Source organism: Anas platyrhynchos, chromosome 1 (genome assembly GCF_047663525.1).
Source record: "Anas platyrhynchos isolate ZD024472 breed Pekin duck chromosome 1, IASCAAS_PekinDuck_T2T, whole genome shotgun sequence".
NCBI classification, from domain to species: Eukaryota; Metazoa; Chordata; class Aves; order Anseriformes; family Anatidae; genus Anas; species Anas platyrhynchos.
Window position 1 is genome coordinate 7,204,439 of NC_092587.1, and position 19,685 is coordinate 7,224,123.

Sequence of the window (19,685 nt, forward strand, 5' to 3'; positions counted from 1 at the left end):
GGTCCCGATGGCTTGACTTTTCAAGTGGCAATTACCCAGCGACTTCCAGCAAAGAAAGTCCTGGTACGGCTCCAGAATGAAGTCAAGACTCTGCTGCTCAGATGTCACAACGGCATTTGTAACTTCAGTTCTTCAGGGGAACTTATTAATGGGATTCCTGGTTCCTTTTTTTTGGGGGGTGGTGGCGATGCATTGATTGCCATCCAAATTCCTGCATCTCAATGAGGAAATTTTGGTTGCACGAATTTCTGAACCCTCACCTTGGCAGACATGACACAAGACCCCTTGAGACCCATTGGGATTGCCCGTGGGACACTCTGACCCACCTACAATGCGCAGGACACCAATGTTTAGACAGCTGGATGCCCATCTGAGTGCCCTGCAGGAACTTCTTGGGGGGGGATCTGTGCCTGCAGAGAAGCCTTTGACTCAATAACGCTTCAAGGGGCTTCCTCCTGGTGCTCAGTGGGTCCTCGGTGCCAGCACCCGGTGACTTCAGGGCTGTCCCCTGCCTTTCTGGAGCAATGGCACAGAAAAAGCAGGGCTTTATTTTCTGCAGGAGTCAGACACAAAAGGATGCTACATCGAGGTTGGGGTGTACTTGTAGGGTGGGAGTCAGGGGGGACTTGTAGAGGTCCTTGCAGCTTGGTCTCACAGCGTAGGGTGAAGATGCTCAGCACAAGCTGGTTGAACACGCTGCTGCCGTTTCAGAGTGCTGGAAGGAAACTAGAAACAATCCTTTGCTTTGGCAGCAAACCAGGGTGAAATTTGTGCGTTCAGCTTCATCTTTCATTGCTACTGCTCTAAACCAACAGAGGAGGAAGGCAGCCGGTGCCACGAACCAGCTCTGCATTGGCCCAGGGGGAGCAAAGGCTCTCACTGGTCTCCTCCACCACCATTTTCTGCAGCTTTCACGCAGGAAAACAGCTGGCACTTATTCTGCAAAATGCTGCCCGCCTTTGTTACACCATTTCTTGGTCTGTCCTGGAGCGGGGGGAGGTGGAAGAAGGCTCTCCAAACATCAGCCAGGTTGGAGATCACCAAGCAAAGAAGGACAAACTCACAGTAACGTGCCTGCTCATTGCTGCGGCCGCCCCCATTTCATTTGGGCTTGTTTGGCACTCACAGAGCGATAAAACCAAACCCTGCGAACACAGCTGCACTGCAGGAATGTCGCAGGATCTCCTGGAGGAGCCGTGTATTTACCCTGGCAGGGGAAGCCCTCCCCAGCATTTAGTGCTTCTTCATGGTGCACAGCTCCTAGTGAGAGCTGATCCGCTCCATTCCTTTACCTAATTGCCAGCAATCTGCTGAGCCCTGGCAAAAAAAAAAGCTGCTCGTGATTCCAGCAGATGTTTCAACCTTTTTCATTTATTTTTTTTTAATCTTTCAGGACAACTTTAATGATCTACTCTTTCCTTTCAACCGCTCTTCCTCTTTCCTTCCTCTCCCTGCTCCCCACCTCCACACCAGCCTCTGATTTACTTTTAAATCCGTTCATTTTTTTTCTGGTTGCCACAACAGCTACGAAGATGCTGAGACGTTTAAAAACACATGAACAGTCAAAACCCTGCCTAGATGTTCACAAAGTGAACGTTTTGCCATTTTTGCCTCCGCTGCCTGAAAGGAAAGGACCTGGGGGAGATGTGGAAGAGCACCGTCATGTCCTGAGTTAAGCGGTGGGGTTGCTGCTGAAACCAGTCGGCCTCTCCTTCTTGGCACTAACAAGGCACTACAAATTAACCTATTTCGGGTTAATTCTTCGTGTCACAAAGTCTTCTAGAGCAGTGAAGGTTTAAGGCACATTCAAAGATCATGCCCTGTGATGATGAACTTTGTGAGCTTGACTGTACCTGACTTGGGTGATGTCTCGGGCAAACTGCAGGACTTCATTCTTCAGGATTCCTGAAGAGAAGGCTTGGGCCAGGGTTTCTGTCCAAGACAGCTGACCTGTTTTGGGGTGTATTGCTAGATTTTTAGGGGTTGGATTCTCTGCTTGTTCTGACAGGTGAAAAGCAAACTTGATCAGTCAAGAGAATCACACCAGAGTGAGAGGCTTGTGAAAACCACAGAGAACAGGGCTTTCTACTGCGGGGGTGCCTGCAGCTTCCATTAGAAGCTCTTTATTTATAAAAATGTATTAATCCAGCCTCGAGCGAGGCTGTGACCACAGACCCACTTCTAAATCCCGTGCTAACTGACCCCAAAATGTCAGAACAAATCAGAAGACCACAAAAAAACAACCGAAGACATGATCGGAGACCAGCACAAACCAAGCCAAGCGAGCAGCTACGACCTTAAATCAGCCCTATTAAATCCGATGCTCACTGAGTCATAGCTGCCCTGCACCTCCCAAAGGGGAACATGGGCTGAGAAAAACCCATTGTGAAGGATGAGCCCTGATGTGAGGAGCTCCTGCTGCAACAGAAAGGGTTGACCGGGAGGCTTGCTCAGGTATTTTAGCTGCCACCGTTAGGGCTAGCTCCTAATGGAGTAATCCAGAGAAATCCAGAGAAATTTTTCTGTGAATATTATTATTCAGCCTCATTTCCACTGGCAGTGTAAAGATTTAGCAAATCCTGCATTTCCACAGGCTTCTTCAGGACCATTTGATGTCCCTAAAAGAGAAAGGGCTGTGAAGGCACACCAGGTAGGGTGCACTGGTCCCTCTCATTCCAAAGCCAAGGAAATTGTACGTGCTCCTGCCTCAGCACACAGGTCTTGGTGTCCCGAGCACCCACACAATTCCCTATTTCTTTGTGGATGAGCTATGTGCCTTCTGATACCCTCTTGGCCTCTCTGGGCAACTTCTTCCACCAACATTCAGGAGAACAGGAGCTGTGAAGTGGGGAGAACGTGGTCCTCCCTGCTCAACTCACAGCTCACAGCTGAGCTCCTCCACCAGTGCCACGGGGCTGGTTTCAGGCCCCTCCGATGCTGGTGATGTTGGGAGGGTCTTGACCCATCCTGGTGATGTCTTGGTGACATCAGTGGGGTCACGAAGCGAGACCATACACTTACAAATCTCACCAAGGCGATGTCCTGTGCCTGGCCAGGTCTACAAGGGTTCCTGGTTGAGAAGTGCCTGCTCCAAGACAAGCTTTGCTGTAAGGGTTGTTGAAGGGAAGGAGCCCAACAACATGAGCCACAGGCTTGTGGAGCAGAGCCCTGCTGATGGCTCACTGTTTGTCCCCATTTTCTCCACCTCCTGCAGCACGGTGGAAGAAAATTATGTGTCATTTGTAATTATTTGTAAGTGTGAATGATGAACGGGGAGGACAGACGGGATGCTGAAGAGCAGAAATTGCTGAGGCTTGGTGCTGGTACCTGCGAGAGGAGACGAGATGCAACAATGTGGCTGAGCAGCAGCGAAGGAGGAGCATCCAGCTCTTCTCTTTCTTATTTTGTTTCTCCTGCTCCAGTAAAAACACCTCTAGATATGACAAACCTTTCACTCTACATCCTGCTGTCAGCTCCAGCGCGCTGGCACTGCATCCAGGTCCCCGCAGAAGGCTGTCCCTGGAGCAGGGAGTGGAGTTTCCCTGTTTTTGCTCCGTGCCAGAGCCGGGGCTGACTCACGGCCCCAGGATGTCAGCACGTAGCAGCCTCAGCTGGCTGCTGGCTCCGGGCTCTGCCAGACAAATAGGAAATCCTCCTCCATGGCGTGTGGGGAGCCCGGCTGGCCCTGCTCCGCACAGGATGCGCTCAGACATCCTGCGGGCAGCTCGGTTTGGGGTTCAGGTCAACAATAACAGGACTCCTTGCTGGCTAGGATCACTGCAAAGCTCTTACGGCACAGACTGCTCTGAAGAAAATAAATCCACCTGAGACCTCATTTGATTTCACCCCGATGATTATCTGCTGGATTTGATTGTGGTTCATGCCTGCAGAGCTTTTATTTGGAGGCAAATCTTGCCCCGTACACTCAGAAAAGGCCCAGAAGATCCTAAAGATACATCCCGGCAGCCCTCTGTTTTGGGCAGCCTCTTAAGCCTTGAAATGAGGACGGAAATGAAAAGGTGAGCTTGTAAGAAAGGAGCTTGGGGGCATCAGGGATCCGGGTTACAACTGCAGTGGACACTGACTGAGATCGAGGGCCTGGAAAACGTGGAGGAGCTTGGGCTTTGGTCCCGAATCACTGTGCCCACACGAAGTCACTGCTCCAGGAGCAGGCTCCGCTTCCCCTCTGCTGTGTCCTGAGACTGTAAGTGACGTGGGGCAGTGGCTGCAAAGCCCTGCACAGTGGGATTTTGGCCAGCAAGCGTGCTGGCTGTAAGCAACACCCCTTATTTCCTTGCAGTCTTGCTGCAGACCCAGGGGAGGCACGGCAGCTTCGGTGCGTGGCAGCGACACCGAGGAGGAGCAAGACGAAGGGAGGAAACGGCTCCGGGAGAAAAGGACAGGGAACAGCAGGGAAGTGGGGGCAGGAGCGACAGATTCAGCTCTGCCCTTGTGATTTCAAGTCACTCGGGGTATTTATAGCCTGGAAATCCACCGCGGCCACTTCATTATTTGCAGTTCTTCTCTCCGGCACACGGGCTGCGCCGCGATAACCCCTCATTGTTGTGGCTGGGCGCCGGTAACGTGGGCACAATGGGAGGAAACACCAGTGCTGGGATGGAGCTGTGATGGTGCCCACTGGGAGGAGCACTGAGTGCCCCTTCCCACCCACTGGGACGGGGCTGGGTCACCTCTGCCAGCCAGGCTCGAGGGAAGGAGCTCCTGGGTGACCATACGGAAGACATCCAGGGTCTCCTATTCCCTGGTATCTGCCCTACAAATTTCTCCTCTCTGCATTTCCCTACCCCCAGAAGCGTGCTTCTAGCTCCAGAAGGCACAGAGAGCTGCAGGTGCTGCAGTGCTCCTTAACATTTTTGGAAGAGTCCTGTCCCCAGAGCTGGTAGGAGCTAAAAGGCAGCTCTGAACGCAGGAACGCAGAGGGAGCGATGCTCTCCTGGCCCGCTGGCAGCACCTCAACCCAAACAGAGGTTCACAAAGTCCTCAGTAGGCATCGGTGTAGGGTCAAACACCTACGCAGGCCAGAAGAAATGACTCCTGTGCTCAGTGACCTCTACATGGGTCTGGTCACTACTGCAATCCTGCTGAGTCCACAGACCCCGTTCCCAGCCAGAATGGCTTTGAGCAGTGAGCAGAAATAAATACAGAAATAAAAGCACGTGTAGGTGGCTGTTTGGGACTTCTGTCTGCACAGGTGTTGGCCCTACAAGAGCTTTTCTGGGCTTGCTGCTGGCTTTCACCTGGCTGCTGCTCTCTGCCAGTGTGAGAGCAGAAAGCAGGCCGCCACGTGCTTTGTAGGGAGGCTACAAGTTAGTGTGTGAACATGGAAACAGGATTACTACCAAGCAGCTTTCACAAACTTGGGAATGGTGCCCAGGAGGCCGAGATCTTGGAAAGACCTTTCGAACTTCCTCGGGGTACTTAGCGTTATTTACTTTCCTGCAGGAGAGCTGGAAAAAATGCCAAACACAGAGCTCCAACAACCCGCCGCCGGGCCAGGAGCTGCTCGGCTACCGCATCGCTCCCGGAGCCATGGGAGGTACAGGCGGGGGGTTGTGTGATGTATCGGGGGGACCTAAGGAGCAGAAAGGCAGCTCTGTCTGCAGGCAGGGCAAGGAATCGCACAGCAGGCTGAGCTCGGGAAGCACTGCACGTTTTTTAACCCCTTTCTGGATATTTTCCAGGCAGGAGAGGGTGGCTTTTAAGAGCCATGGAGGGTACGGTGATGCAGAGCTGGTCTGTGGGTTCAGTTTTAAAGCACGTGCATTCTTACACAGACCTTTTCCTTGGCAAGCACGAGGAGGTTATCCTCTGCTGCTACAGATCTCATCGCAGTCAATTCCGATAACTCGATGTAATACTTAGCAGAGGGCATTTAATTGACTGGAACTACTAATTAGACTGATACCTGCAACTTTGCCCTCCTGAAGAGCTCAACACGGAGCAGCTCCGAGCTCTCTGCAAATTACCAGTCCTTACTTTTGCTCCTGGAGTGTTTTAGCACTTACACACTGCTTGACCTGTTCAGACTGACAGAAGAGTCTCAAAGAAATAGACAAGTTCCGGACTCCCCTTCCCTGTTCCTTCTCTCCTGATGCTCTAGCTCTGTCCCTTCTCCATTCCTCTTGAGTTTCTTTCACAGCCTCAGTTTCCCCTGTCAGCTGCACTGGCTGACTGCTTCCCCACTGCTCTCTGGGGACTGCATCACGGACACGTCTGCCTAGGGCAGCAACCAGCCTGGGACGAGCTGGGTGATCACAGCGGGGACTGTGAAGAGAGACCAGGTCACAGGGAGGAAGCGAGAGGCTGGAGATGACATCCTGGGGCCAAAGAGGAAAGGAGCAGCTGTAACGAGACAGTGGGGAGGCTGTGGCCTGTGCTGGTCGGGGGGCAACACGCTGAGAGACAAACTGACACCTGGACAGGCAGAAAGGCTGAAGGGAAGCGGCTTTCATTTCTGCAGTGCAGCTTCTGGCAGCTCCCCATGACATTATAGCCATGGCCCTTCCCACCGCGTTCTCTCGTTACAGGATGAAGGACCTACCTGATGACAGAAGGCTCCCGCTGCTGCCGCTGATGATTTTGCCTTTACTCCCCATGTTGGCCAGCTTTGAGGTCTTGAGCGTTCCAGTTTCCGTCAGGTCAATCGCAATCTCACTCAGGCTCCTTGCAGCATGGATCTTGGACTGGACAGGGACACGAGAGTTAGCAATTACCTAGCACGTCTTTAAAGCTCACAGAAGCAAGGAGTCGTTTCCCTGTGGCAGGAAACGGGCCTCCACGGCAAACTCGGATTATTTTACAAGAACAGAAGCAATCTGGCACTGCGTCCACTGCTGCACTTCTCACATTCTTAAGTGGGTGCAATTCTGGCATGGCTTGCTGTTGTTTGTGACTTTCTCTGCTTTGCCACGGACATTTTTCCCTCTTAAACTGTGTATGGACTCACTGTGCTAGCACACACAATAAGAAACCTCCAGAAATGCTAATGTAATCAACTGCAAAGCCTGAAGGCTAAAGACCACCTCTAGCAACTGAAGGAAGCCAGGAGGGGTCTTTCCAACTCCGCTATGAGCTCTGGACCAACACAACGTGAGGATGTGGCTTAAACGGGCTGTCATGAGGAGCTGGAAGAAAATATTGGCAGGAAAACATGTTCTGGTTCTGGTCCAGACTAACGAGCAGCATGCAACGCACCTACCTGGGGGACTTTTCCAGAGGGATAACATTACTCCAGTAAGAAAACAGCCAGCCCCAGCTCGGGAACTGGCCGTGCTGGGACAAGGAGTCACCCACTGTGCACCACCAGTCAACAATTTAGGCGCCTCCAGGGGAAAGAAAACCCATCTCAGGGAAAAAAGACTTCATCTTGGTGGCACCGAGCGCAGAGGCTGGGTGCAGGCTCACCCAGTCCTAGCGGCTGCCTTGCCTCTGCCATCCAAACCCCACGGTCAGTGGATTGCCATCTATTTCTGCTTCGTATCTATTTGCATCTATTTCTGCTTTGTGTTGCTGGCAGCGTCTTGGGAGTGCTGAACATAGACAGGAGGCTCAAGCACATCGATCACAGCTGATGGGGATGGCCCTTCAGTGACAGCCCCAGAAGTACTGCGAGGACGAACTCTGCATGTGATGGTGACTTGGGTGGCCATAAGAATTTTCCAGCCTTTTTTCTAACCAGTACAGCCTTTGGATCGCCCTAAAATAGCAGCTGCTACATCAGAACAACCCCCAGAGCTCTTTAGTCCTGTATCCCATTTCCGACTGAGGTCATCTTCAAGCGCTTCAGAGAGAAATGTGAGGAAATTTTCACTAAGCCACTGTGGAATCATCTGTCCACATGAAAAAAATCCCTCCTGCCTCTTCTGAATTAAGGACCGGCTTATGTTCTGAGCTCTGTTTTATGTGCTGGTTGCTGAATTCGCCTCGGCTAACAAACCACGATAACGAGGAGGAAGATGAGTCAGGAGGAAGCTCGCTGTCCGTAACATGCTGTGCGTTGCACACAGAGATGACTGCCGTTCCATCTCCGTTCCATCTCCCATCTGGAAACTGGCTTCTGAATCACCAAACCTCCTGGGAGAGAGCTTGGAGTTCAGCCCGCTGCCCAAATCTTGCAAGCCTCGAGCTGCTGAGCTCCAATTAGCTTTGGCTCCCAGGGCCACCAACCTGGGATCTCCATTTCCCAGAACCTAGCAAGCTGTGGGCACACCGCGCCAAGGCTGCACGTAAACTTTTGTTTGGGAGGGTGGTGAAGACCCAGTGACCACCAGAGATCACCAGATCACCAGCCTCTCCGTAAGATCACCATTCAGCTCTGCAAAGCCAGAAGAGATTCTCATCTCTGGTTGTACGTGATGTGTTACAGCACCAATAAATCAGGAGCTGATGGACACCCATGTATCAGGATGTGATCCGTTCCCACCGGAGCTAACACGGGATGGGAGCACAGGGAAAGCTGGCCGTGATGGGATTTTCAGCACTCTTTCACATCCTCAGAAAGAAAAGATAATTCTAACAAGAACTAAGGATGGACCAAAGGCTGAATGCTCACCACGTCGAGCTTCACTCGTGGCTCTGTTACTGATTTGCTGTGGGGCTTTGGGTAGGGCACTTAAGGTTAAGATCCCAGCCATCCTCTGCCTCTGTTTGCACATCAAGGAGATAATGAGGGAAGGAAAATGTCTCCCTGTTGCACGCTGTATTTCTAAGATTAATTTAAGACTGCAAATGAAGACAGCAGTGGGAGAGCCTCGTACTGAGAGCACCCACAGAAGTACCATTATAATGTAATATTCCTGGGTATTTATAGGCTCTGCCATTACCAGTCAGAGGTACCCAAATGCCTCACAAGCTTATTTCCACAACAGCCCTAAGAACAAGGGGTGTGCAGTCACTCATCTGAGTGAAAGGCAGAGCTACCTGCCAAGATCTCGGAGCAGATCAGACAACCAGGACTGAGCATCCTAAACTAATGCTACAGCCAGACAAAAACCTCTCATTTCCAGCAACTCCTCCCCAGGCTCAGCCCAGAGAGAAAGATAACATTATTTTTGCTTCTGGATCTGAGGTTTCTGGTCAGAAATAAGATGCCACAAGGTTTGTGAAAAATGTTCTTCAAGCAGCTCGGGAAGGTTAGGTTTAGGTGAAGAGGAAAGCCACTGCCTTTATCTAACGAGATTTCCTCCAGCTTGAGTTTCGATAAGGAGCCTGAGCGTGAACTGCTGTTTTGTTGCAGTGCCAGACCTTTGGAGGCAACAAAGCTGCTGCCACCCCGGTGATTTATCACCCACAGAGGTATATATGCTGTATAACCCTACAGTTATATAGGGTTATACCCCAGGAATACCCATACTGGTCATACCTAGCTCAACAGACTGACTCTTTGCAGTGGCTGTCTAGGACAGGCTACAAACCCCACGTCTGCACAGACAGGTCCCTTCCTCCCACTCTGTGAGGCCGTGGTTTTCCTGTACTTGTAGGGCAGTTACAGTGGGAAGCCCTGTAGTTTATTTTCACTCATCCAGACTACAAATTGGAGCACGCTCTGGCCCTACCTGTTTGACTAGGCACTGAGGAAAACGCTGAGCGAAGGCAGGGCAGCTGGGTGCTGCGGTCCTGGCCAGCACAGCAAGCCAGCAGCAGCTGTAAGAGCGCAGTGGGGAAATGAAATTGTAGGGTAAGGCCAAAGCCTGGCACCCCTGCAGCCCGCACGGGGCAAAAGCAAACCAAAAGAGAGCACACGGGGGATCAGCAGGGAGGAGTGAGGTTCCTCTGCAGAGGGAGCAATGCGGATCTGCTGGTGGGGAAGGTGTTGGATCTGACTGCAGTTGTGCTAACAGAATCACCGAATTGTAGGGGCTGGAAGGGACCTCCAGAGATCATCGGGTCCAACCCCCCTGCCAAGGCAGGTTCCCTACAGCAGGCTAGGCCCAGGTAGGTGTCCAGACGGGCCTTGAATATCTCCAGAGAAGGAGACCCAACAACCTCCCTGGGCAGCCTGTCCCAGTGCTCCGTTACCCTCCCCGTGAAGAAGTTCTTTCACGTGTTGGTGCCGAACTGCCTGGGCTCCATTTTGTGGCCACTGCCCCTTGTCCTGTCCCCACAGAGCACTGAAAAGAGGTTGGCCAGATCCCTCTGTCTGCCACACCTCAGGTATTTGTACCCCTTGATAAGATCCCCTCTCAGTCTTCTCTTCTCCAGGCTGAACAGACCCAGGTCTCTCAGCCTTTCCTCACAGGGGAGATGCTCCACACCCCGTATCATCTTTGTGGCCCTCTGCTGGAATCTTCCCAGGAGATTCCTGTCTTTTTTGTGCCAGGGAGGCCAGATCTGGACACAGTACTCCAGGTGAGGCCTGACCAGGGCGGAGTAGAAGGGGAGGATCACCTCCCTTGACCTGCTGGCCACGCTCCTGTTAATGCACACCAGGATCCTGTTGGCCTTGTATGGTGCCCTGTATGAACCAGAGGGGGTGGGGCATCTCCTGAGGGGAACGGGGTAGACTTTCCCTGCTGTCTGCTGACTCCAGAGGTGCCAATCACTGTTGGGTGGCCTTGTACTTGGACAGCCACTCAGCAGCGGCAGAAATCAGAGCCACAGCTCATTTCATACAGGCCACCGAGCAGCAGCTTAGAGCAAGGCCTGGGCTAGACTTTGTAGGGCAGCACAATGGTGGAAAGCGAGATTACAGCCCATTAACCCTCCCTCGGGCCCTGCAGTCCCTCTAGGCAGAAACACAACGTGAAGCACTTAGTGCAGAGCTGCCAAGTCTCATTTAGGCAGAGGAGACGAGCTCATTCATGAGTCATTGCAAAGCACAGGGCCAAACGGATCCCCAGTGCTGTTCTGGCAGGGTCACGGGGTGAGGGAAAACCCATCAGTGAGACGCAGGAGTGGATGGACATCGGGGACGAATTTATCCCTCCTGCTTGCAGCGATGGGGTCTGGCTGCAGGTGTTTGAGCTTTTTTGAAAGCCCAGACCTATTTTCTGCCTATTTTCAGCCAGAGAGCCCTGCACTCGGAGGAATGTGCTGCTGGGAATTTCCACAAAAGGAAACTTTTTGGGGCTTTTAGGGCAAGCGTTTGATCAACTCGGTGCAGCCAGCAGAGCAAAGGCACGGCTTAGAGTCCTGCTACATTTGTCTCGTGCAGAAAGGAGAGCTGACGGGAGTTCTGCACGCTGGCATGCTTGCTCAGAGGGCCGGGGATGTTTTCAGAGCTTCCATTGCACTTTGCACGGAGACGCAGACAGAAATCAGCAGGGAGCGAGCCGCTGGGAACGGGGCGAGCTGGCAGGAGTTCAATGTGGAGCGAGACCGCGGGGAAGGCTGGGACCTCGCTTCCTTGCAAAAGGAGCAAAAGGCATGCGAGCTGATTTGGTCTCATTTTAAAATCGCATAAATAGGCTTCACCAGCGGGGCTGTGCAGCAGGTCCAGATCCAACTGGTGCATGGTGCTGTGAGGAGCACGGAGTTCGAGCTTGCTTCATCACTGTCTTATCTCCTGCCATCTAATCACTGGGGTGATGGCTCAATGAGTTCCAGCAGGCTTTTTCTTCTCAGTTTATTTTTATTCTTCCTTCTTTTGTCAAAACCACGTGAAATGCCAAGTTTGGACATAAAAGCAGGGGGTGTCTAAGTTTCGCTTTGAAGCTGGGGATTCATCTGAAGTGGGGACTCTGATTTAAGGGGATGGGGAGCCACGTGACTTGAAACTCAAATGTTTGCCTGAGCTCTTGAGAGCTGAAACAAAGACATTTCACATCAGCCCCCTCTAGAGCATGCTTTACTGGTTTTCAAAAGCGAAGTGCACACGGATACAGCGTCCTGAAGTGACCAGAGGGGATGAATTGAACGGATCATTTAAAATGGATGGATCTATCAATCCTGACGGTGTCATGTCAGAGATGAGGACAACAGGCTGAAACAGCAGCTCCCTTAAGGAAAAGGCACCAAAATGTTTGTGTACCTTAACTTCAAAGGCTCAGCGTGACCGCTGGGGTTATTGTGACAAAACGCTCTGACACGGAGGCAGACGTGACAGATTGACCAAGGAGGGCTGGTGGGTGGTGCTGGCTGTAGGGGTGTGGGAGAGGGGAGCTGGGATTGAAACACAATCTGCCAGCAACAAAAGAAGTCACTGAAGGGAAGTCCCGGGCATTTAAAAGACCCAGTATCCTACCAAAGAGATGGGAGGAGCGGGAATCTCCTTTTGTTTGTTGCTTGCTAGTGACCTAAATACCTTGCAGCTAGATCAGCAAATCCATCTGGCTAAAAGTAAAAAAAAATAATAAATCTAAACTCTTATTTGACTGTGGGCTTGTTTTATGGAGAGCAAGAGCTGGGCAAAACGGGGAGGGTGGTGGCATTGCCCTGGTGGTGCTAAGTAGAAGTGGGGGACTGGAAACCCTTCCTTACCATCAGGTGAGTTTGCAATTTTGTCCATGTTCACAAGCAGGCACCCACTCGATACAGCTTTTATCTGATCTGTAAAGTTTTGCACCAGCAGGCTCGTATGAAGAGGGACGTCTGTATGAGAAGCCTCCCTTCTGTCTCTAAGTGATCTTAAAGTGATCAAAGCCATCTCCTGCTGCTCTGGGTATGCCTAAAATTACTGCTGATGAAAAGAATTAGAGGGAATACACACGCTCCTCTGGCTTCAAGGTGGTTTCTTTTGTGTGTTGAGCAGCCCTTTGTGTGGCACCACCTCAGGACAGCTCCTTGTAAGACCAGGCTGTCAGCAGCCTGCCCCCGGCTGCTGTGATGGAGAGACAGAAATCATGCCCCTCCCCTCATTTCTGGGAAAAAAACGACAGTAAAAAGCAAAGGACAGCAAGAAGAACTCAGAGGCAGGTGTGTAGCCTGAAGTTGCTTTGCACTCACTTCTTGGAAGCTGCCTCAACTTTATGACAGAGTTCAAGAACCAGAAGATGTGTGGAAACCAGACATGGACACGACCCTATCTGCCTGCAAACTTTGGCTTCCCCACGTTGGCCACAGTTCAGTCCAACTTTCCCTTCAAACCTCACTCCCACAGACACGAATTCATCACAAATTCCCTCAACCTGGCCAAAGTCAGCAGGCATTTTGAGCTATTTTGCCCTTCTTTGACCTCACGTGGAAAGGGACGGCAGCAAAGCAGCCACCTGGACCTTGCTGGGTGCTTGGGTGGTGAGAACGACTCACGCAACGCATAAACTTCCTCACCTCCAATGTGCTTACCTTGCTTTGCTTCCTGTCCAGGTAGAACTGATGTTGACTAATGGCCATAGCCCAGATAGATTTTATCAGCGCTGGGCAGGCGTACCACGTATGCACAGCGATGCCACTATGCCCAAAGGTCCTCCTGGTCACAGATGCCCTAGGGAGAAAGAAAGAATGAGCTGGGGTTACACCACGGTTTCCTCAGATGCGTCCTGCCTCAGAAAACAACCACAGACCTCAGAGGAAAAGCAGAGAAAAATGCTTAGAGAGCAGAGGGAAATTGCTGCTCAAATCCAGACAGCCTCTACTCTAGATGACTCCTCCAGTTAGAAAGCACCGGAGGTCTACCAGGAAAGATCTTCCAGTTTGTCCAGTATGAACCGGACTCCTGGCTTCAGCCGAGCTGACACCGGCCACAAGAGTCACTGATGCCAAAGTTCAGGTGAATCCTGCGTGCCTCATCCCATGCTGAGCCACTCGAGGCCAAATCCTCACACCCTCCACTGCCTCTGGGTGGTGGATCTCAAATATCAGGATCCTGGTGACAACCAAAGAGCCCCAGGATCGACGGCTGCTTTAGAGGATGTGGGAGAAGCTCTTCAGGTACCTCGCTTTCCCCACTGGTAAGCGGATGCAGCAGGGCCTGCCATGTGGGTTGGGAAGTTGTGAGGCTTGCAGAGGGCTGCCCAGTGCCCTGGAGAGAAGAGTGCTACTCAGAGATTAGCTGAGTGAATATAAAAACAGGAAAAATGAGAGCTGTTTCCTCTTTGGAACTCACAATTGTCCTCAAAGATTAGCAAAAAAATACAGGTTAGGATTTCCCCCTGCTTTCACAGCTGTACACAACTGCCTGATTGTCCCATCCTTCAACTCTAACCCCACCAGCAAAGCCCTGAATGAGAGCGCAGGCTAGGTCAGAAATGGGATGCTTTTGTTATGGGCTTTGATATAGGGACACGGATTGGGAAGGGGAAGGGGGAAAGGGAACAGGGGATGCTATGGAGGGGCTCTGCAGCCCCTTTGTGCAGTGCAGATGTGGAGGTGACACTGCAGGAGCTCTACTGGGAAGTGCAGGGGTTGGCTGACTCTCTGCCCAGCGCTCTGAAGTCCTCAAATCTGCTCAAACACTGGTTCCCCTCCTGCCACCTCTCCTCTGGCGTGCCCGGGAGCTGTTCGAAACCAGAGGTGAAGGTGGAGTGCAGGGCAGGCACGTGGGGAAAGGGAGCGGTGACAGAGCCAAGAATGAAAGAAAAGCAAAACCCTGCCGAGAAATGGGAGCTGCTGGCCAGGATCTGCTTGGGAAACGGGGGACACAGCTCTCCTGTCAGGGACTTTTCAGCGCTGCAAAACATGCTCCTGAATCCCCATCGCTGGATGGGGAACGAGGGCCGTGCAGGGAGGTGCTCCTGGATCCAGGCTGGAGAGGGGATTCAGCTCTGGATGCTTTGTGGTGATTTAAGGGACACCAACCTCTGCAGCACAGCGGCGTACGAGGCTCTGAAGCTTTAAGGCGCTCAAACACTAACCCGAGCCTTAATCCTGGTGCCATCCTATACTCCTTCATGGGATAAGTAACCAAGACGAAGAGAGGTTAAAGGGTTTGCTCGGGACAGGAAGCCACGGGCAGGGGCAGGGCTGAGAAACATGCGTTGTGCTGCCCAGCCCTGGCCACAAGCACGGAGCCGTGCTGGCCCTCCCGTGCCTGCGAGCGTGGCTTTGCTGACTCAGGCTCTGGTTTGGCTACAGGGAGAGGAATGCGGAGGGAGCACTGTGCTGGCCAGTCCTCCGCCTTGCAGGGTCCTTCCCCCTCGGCCTGGAGGCTGCTACAACCTGAGCCGTGCTCCCACCACATTGCCAGGCTGCTTAAGAGAGAGAAAAAGCCACTGATAACGTGCCAGAGTGCCCGTTTGAGCCCAGCGGTGGTGCTCTCAGGCTGCAAAATTCAACCACGCTGACTGCAGAGAGGAAGCACCAGGCTGAGAACAACCCACGCTGGACAGGGTTTTGTCTTCCCGGTGTTAATTCAGAGGAACAGCACCAGTGGAATAAAACCCAGCAGCTCTCCAGCGTCAGGAATTCCTGCCCTCTGAACACAAACGGCACAGGGTTGGAAAGAGAAGCTCCTCCGGGTGGTCACGTTTCACGCGTGACCCTGAGTGGCAAATATCATCACACCTCGAGCGTCCTGGAGCTATTTGCTTTCTCCTCCTTGCAATCTCTGCTTCCAGCAAGCTGCCAGCCAGCCTGGGCGTTTGGGGGCTTCTTGCAGCTGGCTGCTCCCAGCCCACATTTCTGACGAAGGTTTGGTGGAGGAAATGAACGCCCCCTGCCCCGGCTCCTGCTGTTGGAAGAGCTCCCAGAGCGTTCCCGACGTTGGGAATTGGCTCTGCTGGATTTCATGCGACTATTTCCATGCTTAATATCAAGCAGATGCTCCGAGGCTCTGCTGACCCGGAGCTGCAGCCTGGTATCAGCTGCTCCGCTCGGTTTTTGCTTTGATAAAACCTACCTGGGGACACAGGCACCGCTGTGTCGGCGTGACCCTGCTGCGGGCAGGGCAGACGCAGGGAGAAGCTGCATGCAAAATTTCCCCCAGAAAAAGCCCAGGGATTAGTACACAGATCGGCACGGGAAACAGGTGAAACAGGATCACAGCTGACTGATCAGCAAAACACGCTGCTGCCAGCAGCCCATCAAATCGGCCCGGGGAAGGGAGCGGGTTTCTATCAGCTGCGTTCACGTTTACCGTGCAAGGAGGAGATGGATTTGAGTGGGAAGAGCTTAGGGAGCAGTGCACACGCTGGGCAGTGCCCGCAGTAACGCAGATGAGCAAGGGGGTGCAGGTTTTACATGCAGCACGGTCCCTTCAGCTCGCTCTCTCCCACGTTAAGTCTCTAAAATATGAAAAAAAAAAACACACACAAAACTCCTTGTTGAACAGACCGATGGGCTTTCATCCAGCCTGCCCCTGGTCCGGTGCCATTGCTGTCCGTCAAACTGCTGGATATTTACATCCAAAGCGGCGTGGGTGCGAAACGGGGCGCCCAGCTCCCAGCGGGATGGGGGTACCGAAGCAGAGGGAAGGAAAAAAATCCCGCTAGGAGGGGAAAGCAGGGAGGTACACAAGGGCGAGAGCAGCTCCAAAGCCCGAGAAAAGAAGGAGCAGCCCCCGGCTGGAAGCGAGCCCTCCTCCCCCCCAAAAAAAACCACCACGGAGAGCCCGGCACGGCTCGGCTCTCACCTGCGCGGATCGTGCACCTCCACCGAGAACTTCTTCTCGCGGAAATAGAGGTTCTCCAGCTGCCTCCATTGGAAGATCTGCGGGGGAGAAGCAGGGGGTGAGGCTCCTCCTCGCAAGCCCTGCCCGCGTCCCTGCCCTCCGCTCCCTCCCGGAGCCGCGCCGGGGGCTGCCCCGCTCCGCCCCGCTCCGCCCGGCCCGGCCCCTTTCCCCTTCCCCTTTCCCGATCCTTTTTTTTTCGTTTTCCCTTTCCCCGAGCCCCTTCCCCGAGCCCTTTTCCCCTTCCCCATCCCCGTTCCCCGCAGGGAGGCGGGGATGGAGCCGGCTCCGGCTCTCCCCGCGCGCTTTCCACCCGCAAAAAAAGGACGGAAAGCCGGGATTCGGTGCTTTTTGTTTTAATATTAAATTTCTATCTGAGTTTTGTTTTTTTTTTTTTTTTTTTCCCTTCGAGGGTGGGCAGCTGGGCCGACCCCACAGGGCAGAGAAGAGCTCGGAGGGGCGAAGGCAGCCTCGCTTTGTAGGGCAGCTGCTTGGGGTGCGGGTCGGTGTCGGGGTGTGGGTTAATATTGGGGTGCTGGGTCCCCAGCCCGGCTTTGACCCCAGCTGCTGGCACCTCAAAATAAAATACAGACAAAACCAACGCTGCCCCGAGCAAAGAGGGAGGCTCGGGGCTGGTTCCCTCGGCCAGGAGCCGAGGCAGCAGAGCTCTCCCTGATTTCTGCTCCCTCTGCCACTCCAGGCAGCTCCTGCGGAGTTTTCCTGCCCGACCCCCAAGGAAGGAGCTGGCTCCTGCCACGCCAAGATAAGCCTCTTGCCAGTGTCAGCGCTCCCGAGATAAGTAAACAGCAGGCGTGATTTGGTTTTGCACCGATGAAGCTCCTAGGGGAGGCGAGAGCTCGAAAATAAAGCACGCCACAGCGGGGACCCGGGCGTTTTCTCTTCACTAGGGGCATGAGCGTTGAAAATAGTTGTGTTTGTGGGAGCTTCCAAGAGTTGTCTTTCTGTATTTTGCTTTTTTTTTTTCTTCCTTTCTACGAGTGGACAGCCCCACTGTGCTAAATTTTGGTGCCCCCCCCCAGGGCGCGCAGTTGCTCGGTGTCCCCGGGGTTGTTCCCGTGGTGGGAGGGCAAAGAAAGGAAGGGAGCCAAGGGGATGGGGAGCTTGAAGGGCTGGGTTTTACGCCCTTGGAGGGCTGATGGATTCATCCCGTGGAAAAATGAGTCCCTGCGTAAAAGCCATGAGGCCCAAACAGAGCACAGAAATCCCTATTATATTCTCTGCCGAGATAGGACGGGTTTGGGGTGAAAGGGTTAAGCCGGGAACTTGCGAGCTGAATGTGAAGCCTGTCTCCCCTCCGAGCCCTCAGCGAGCTTCAGCTGAGCTTCAAAGGCTCCAAAAGGAAGTTTGGGGCCCAAACTCCCGCTGACAACAACAGGGGTCAAGCAGGAGCCCGCCACGTGGGCCTCCGAAACATCCCTCTGCGCTTCCAGATGCCCGTGTGGACCGCAGAGGGGGGAACGGGGCTGCACAGCACGCGGAGGGGACGTGTCTGGGAAGCGCTTGGACACGTGGAACCCATAAGCGGCTCAAAACCCAGCAGTTCACACCCTGCAGAAATTCTCCGCCCTGTCCCTGCGTCCCCTGCTGTCATTCCGGTGTGGCACAATGGGAACTGGAAACCCCTTTTTCCCCGAGCCGCTCTCCTGGGATGCGTTGTGCAGGGAGACGCGGGGATTTGGGGATTTCCTACCCTCAACCTCCTCCATGTGGCTCTCGTGCCCTCACCCTGTCCCGTTTCGTCCTCTAACAAACCTCCTGGTGCTCAGCTCGTTAGCTGCAGCTCCGTTTCCCTTTGCTGATTAACTCCAACTGTCCAAACACGTGCAGCTCCGGGGGAGCTGTCAAATGGCCAAGCGCAGGCACCCAGGGCCACTTCTTGTGCCCCGGGGTGCCCCAAAAGGCCCCCGCCGCTATCCCAGGGGGGAGCAGGACCCCTGTAGGGCCGGTGCCGCGTGTGCCAGCCCCACACAGACGCCTTGGACACCCAGCAGCGCCCCAAATGGCATTCAACACCTACACCTAACAGTGCTCTCCCTTTGCTGCCCAAATATTATCCAGCCTCCCCCTCCTTTTTGCCCGGGTTGATCCGAGAGGTCTCACCCTTCCTCTGCGGGAGGAATCCCACCTGCACGAAGGCGACTGCCCCCAAGAAAACACAACCCCACAGGAGGAAAACGCCTGATTCCTTCCTCCAGCCAGACCCCCTCGTGGAAACGAGCTGTTCCCTTCGCCGGTGGCTCGGCTTCCGCACGGTTTCCAGCGGATGCCATTAATTGGGTGCCAGCTGCACGAGCTGCCGTGAGTGGGTCTTAAATGGAAGAGTAATTTTTACCCATCACGATCCTTTTACCACGCTGCTGCTCGCAGCCTTCACGGGGGAATAAGAGCTGCAGTAGGGAGCTGGGCGTAATTTCATCAGTCTTGTGGAAATGCAGTGACAACAGAGGCATGCAGGTTTTGGAGAGCCCGTTTTGGGCTTAGTTTGAGCCAAAGCATCCAAATTCATGGCAGGTTTGCCTCTTCCCACACAGACGGGGTCTGGTTTTGTGACATTTGGCTGTCTTTTTTGGTAGATTTTGCCCCCGTGGGTGGGAAGATCTCTATTGGCTTTCCTGGGGTTGTGTTAGGGGCAGAGGGACCCGAACGTTGAGATGGAAAACCACAGGTCTGGGCTTCCTCAGCCCAAAGGCACCTCGCAGCAGGGACAGGGACAGCATGTCCCTAACCATGCTGGGAATGAGGCTTAAGGAGAAAGCCCCTCGGTACCGCAGCATGTCCCTGAGAGCACAGCTCCCCGGCCCTTTAGAGGCTGCTCTCACTCGGAGCCTGCAGGCAAGGGGGCAATTAGCGGGGCTTGCGGCGGGGCGAGCCGCTGTGATGTGGTATTTCGCCCCCTGGGATTTCTTCTGAGGTCAGCAGCCCGCTTTGGATGGAGCAGCAGCGGGCAGCTCTCAGATGGGAACAATTTCTGGTAGTTGCCATCATTACAGGCTGCGCATGAGCTCATTTGGTCCTCGCTGGATGCTTAAGGAAGCCTCCCCGAGACGGGCTTTTGAGCACAGCTGCACACAAGAGAATGGGAAAGGGGCTCCTAAAAGAGAAGAAGAGAATCGCCCTTTCTCCCTCTTCCTCTGAGTCAGAAATTGCGCAGAGGGCTCTGATT

General features: G+C 53.5%; 1 protein-coding gene across 11 annotated transcripts in view; it reads right to left on the minus strand.

Moving 5' to 3' along the window:
* FRMD4A (FERM domain containing 4A) overlaps positions 1-19,685 on the minus strand; it is a 348,357-nt gene that overhangs the window by 18,689 nt on the left and 309,983 nt on the right. For all 11 annotated transcript variants that reach the window (XM_072024583.1, XM_072024605.1, XM_072024416.1 and 8 more), the window contains 3 exons: positions 16,466-16,542; positions 13,243-13,381; positions 6,563-6,704 (listed from right to left, as the gene is read on the minus strand). In XM_072024583.1, coding sequence (XP_071880684.1) covers positions 6,563-6,704; positions 13,243-13,381; positions 16,466-16,542 — 358 coding nt within the window. The remainder of the gene's footprint in view (positions 1-6,562; positions 6,705-13,242; positions 13,382-16,465; positions 16,543-19,685) is intronic.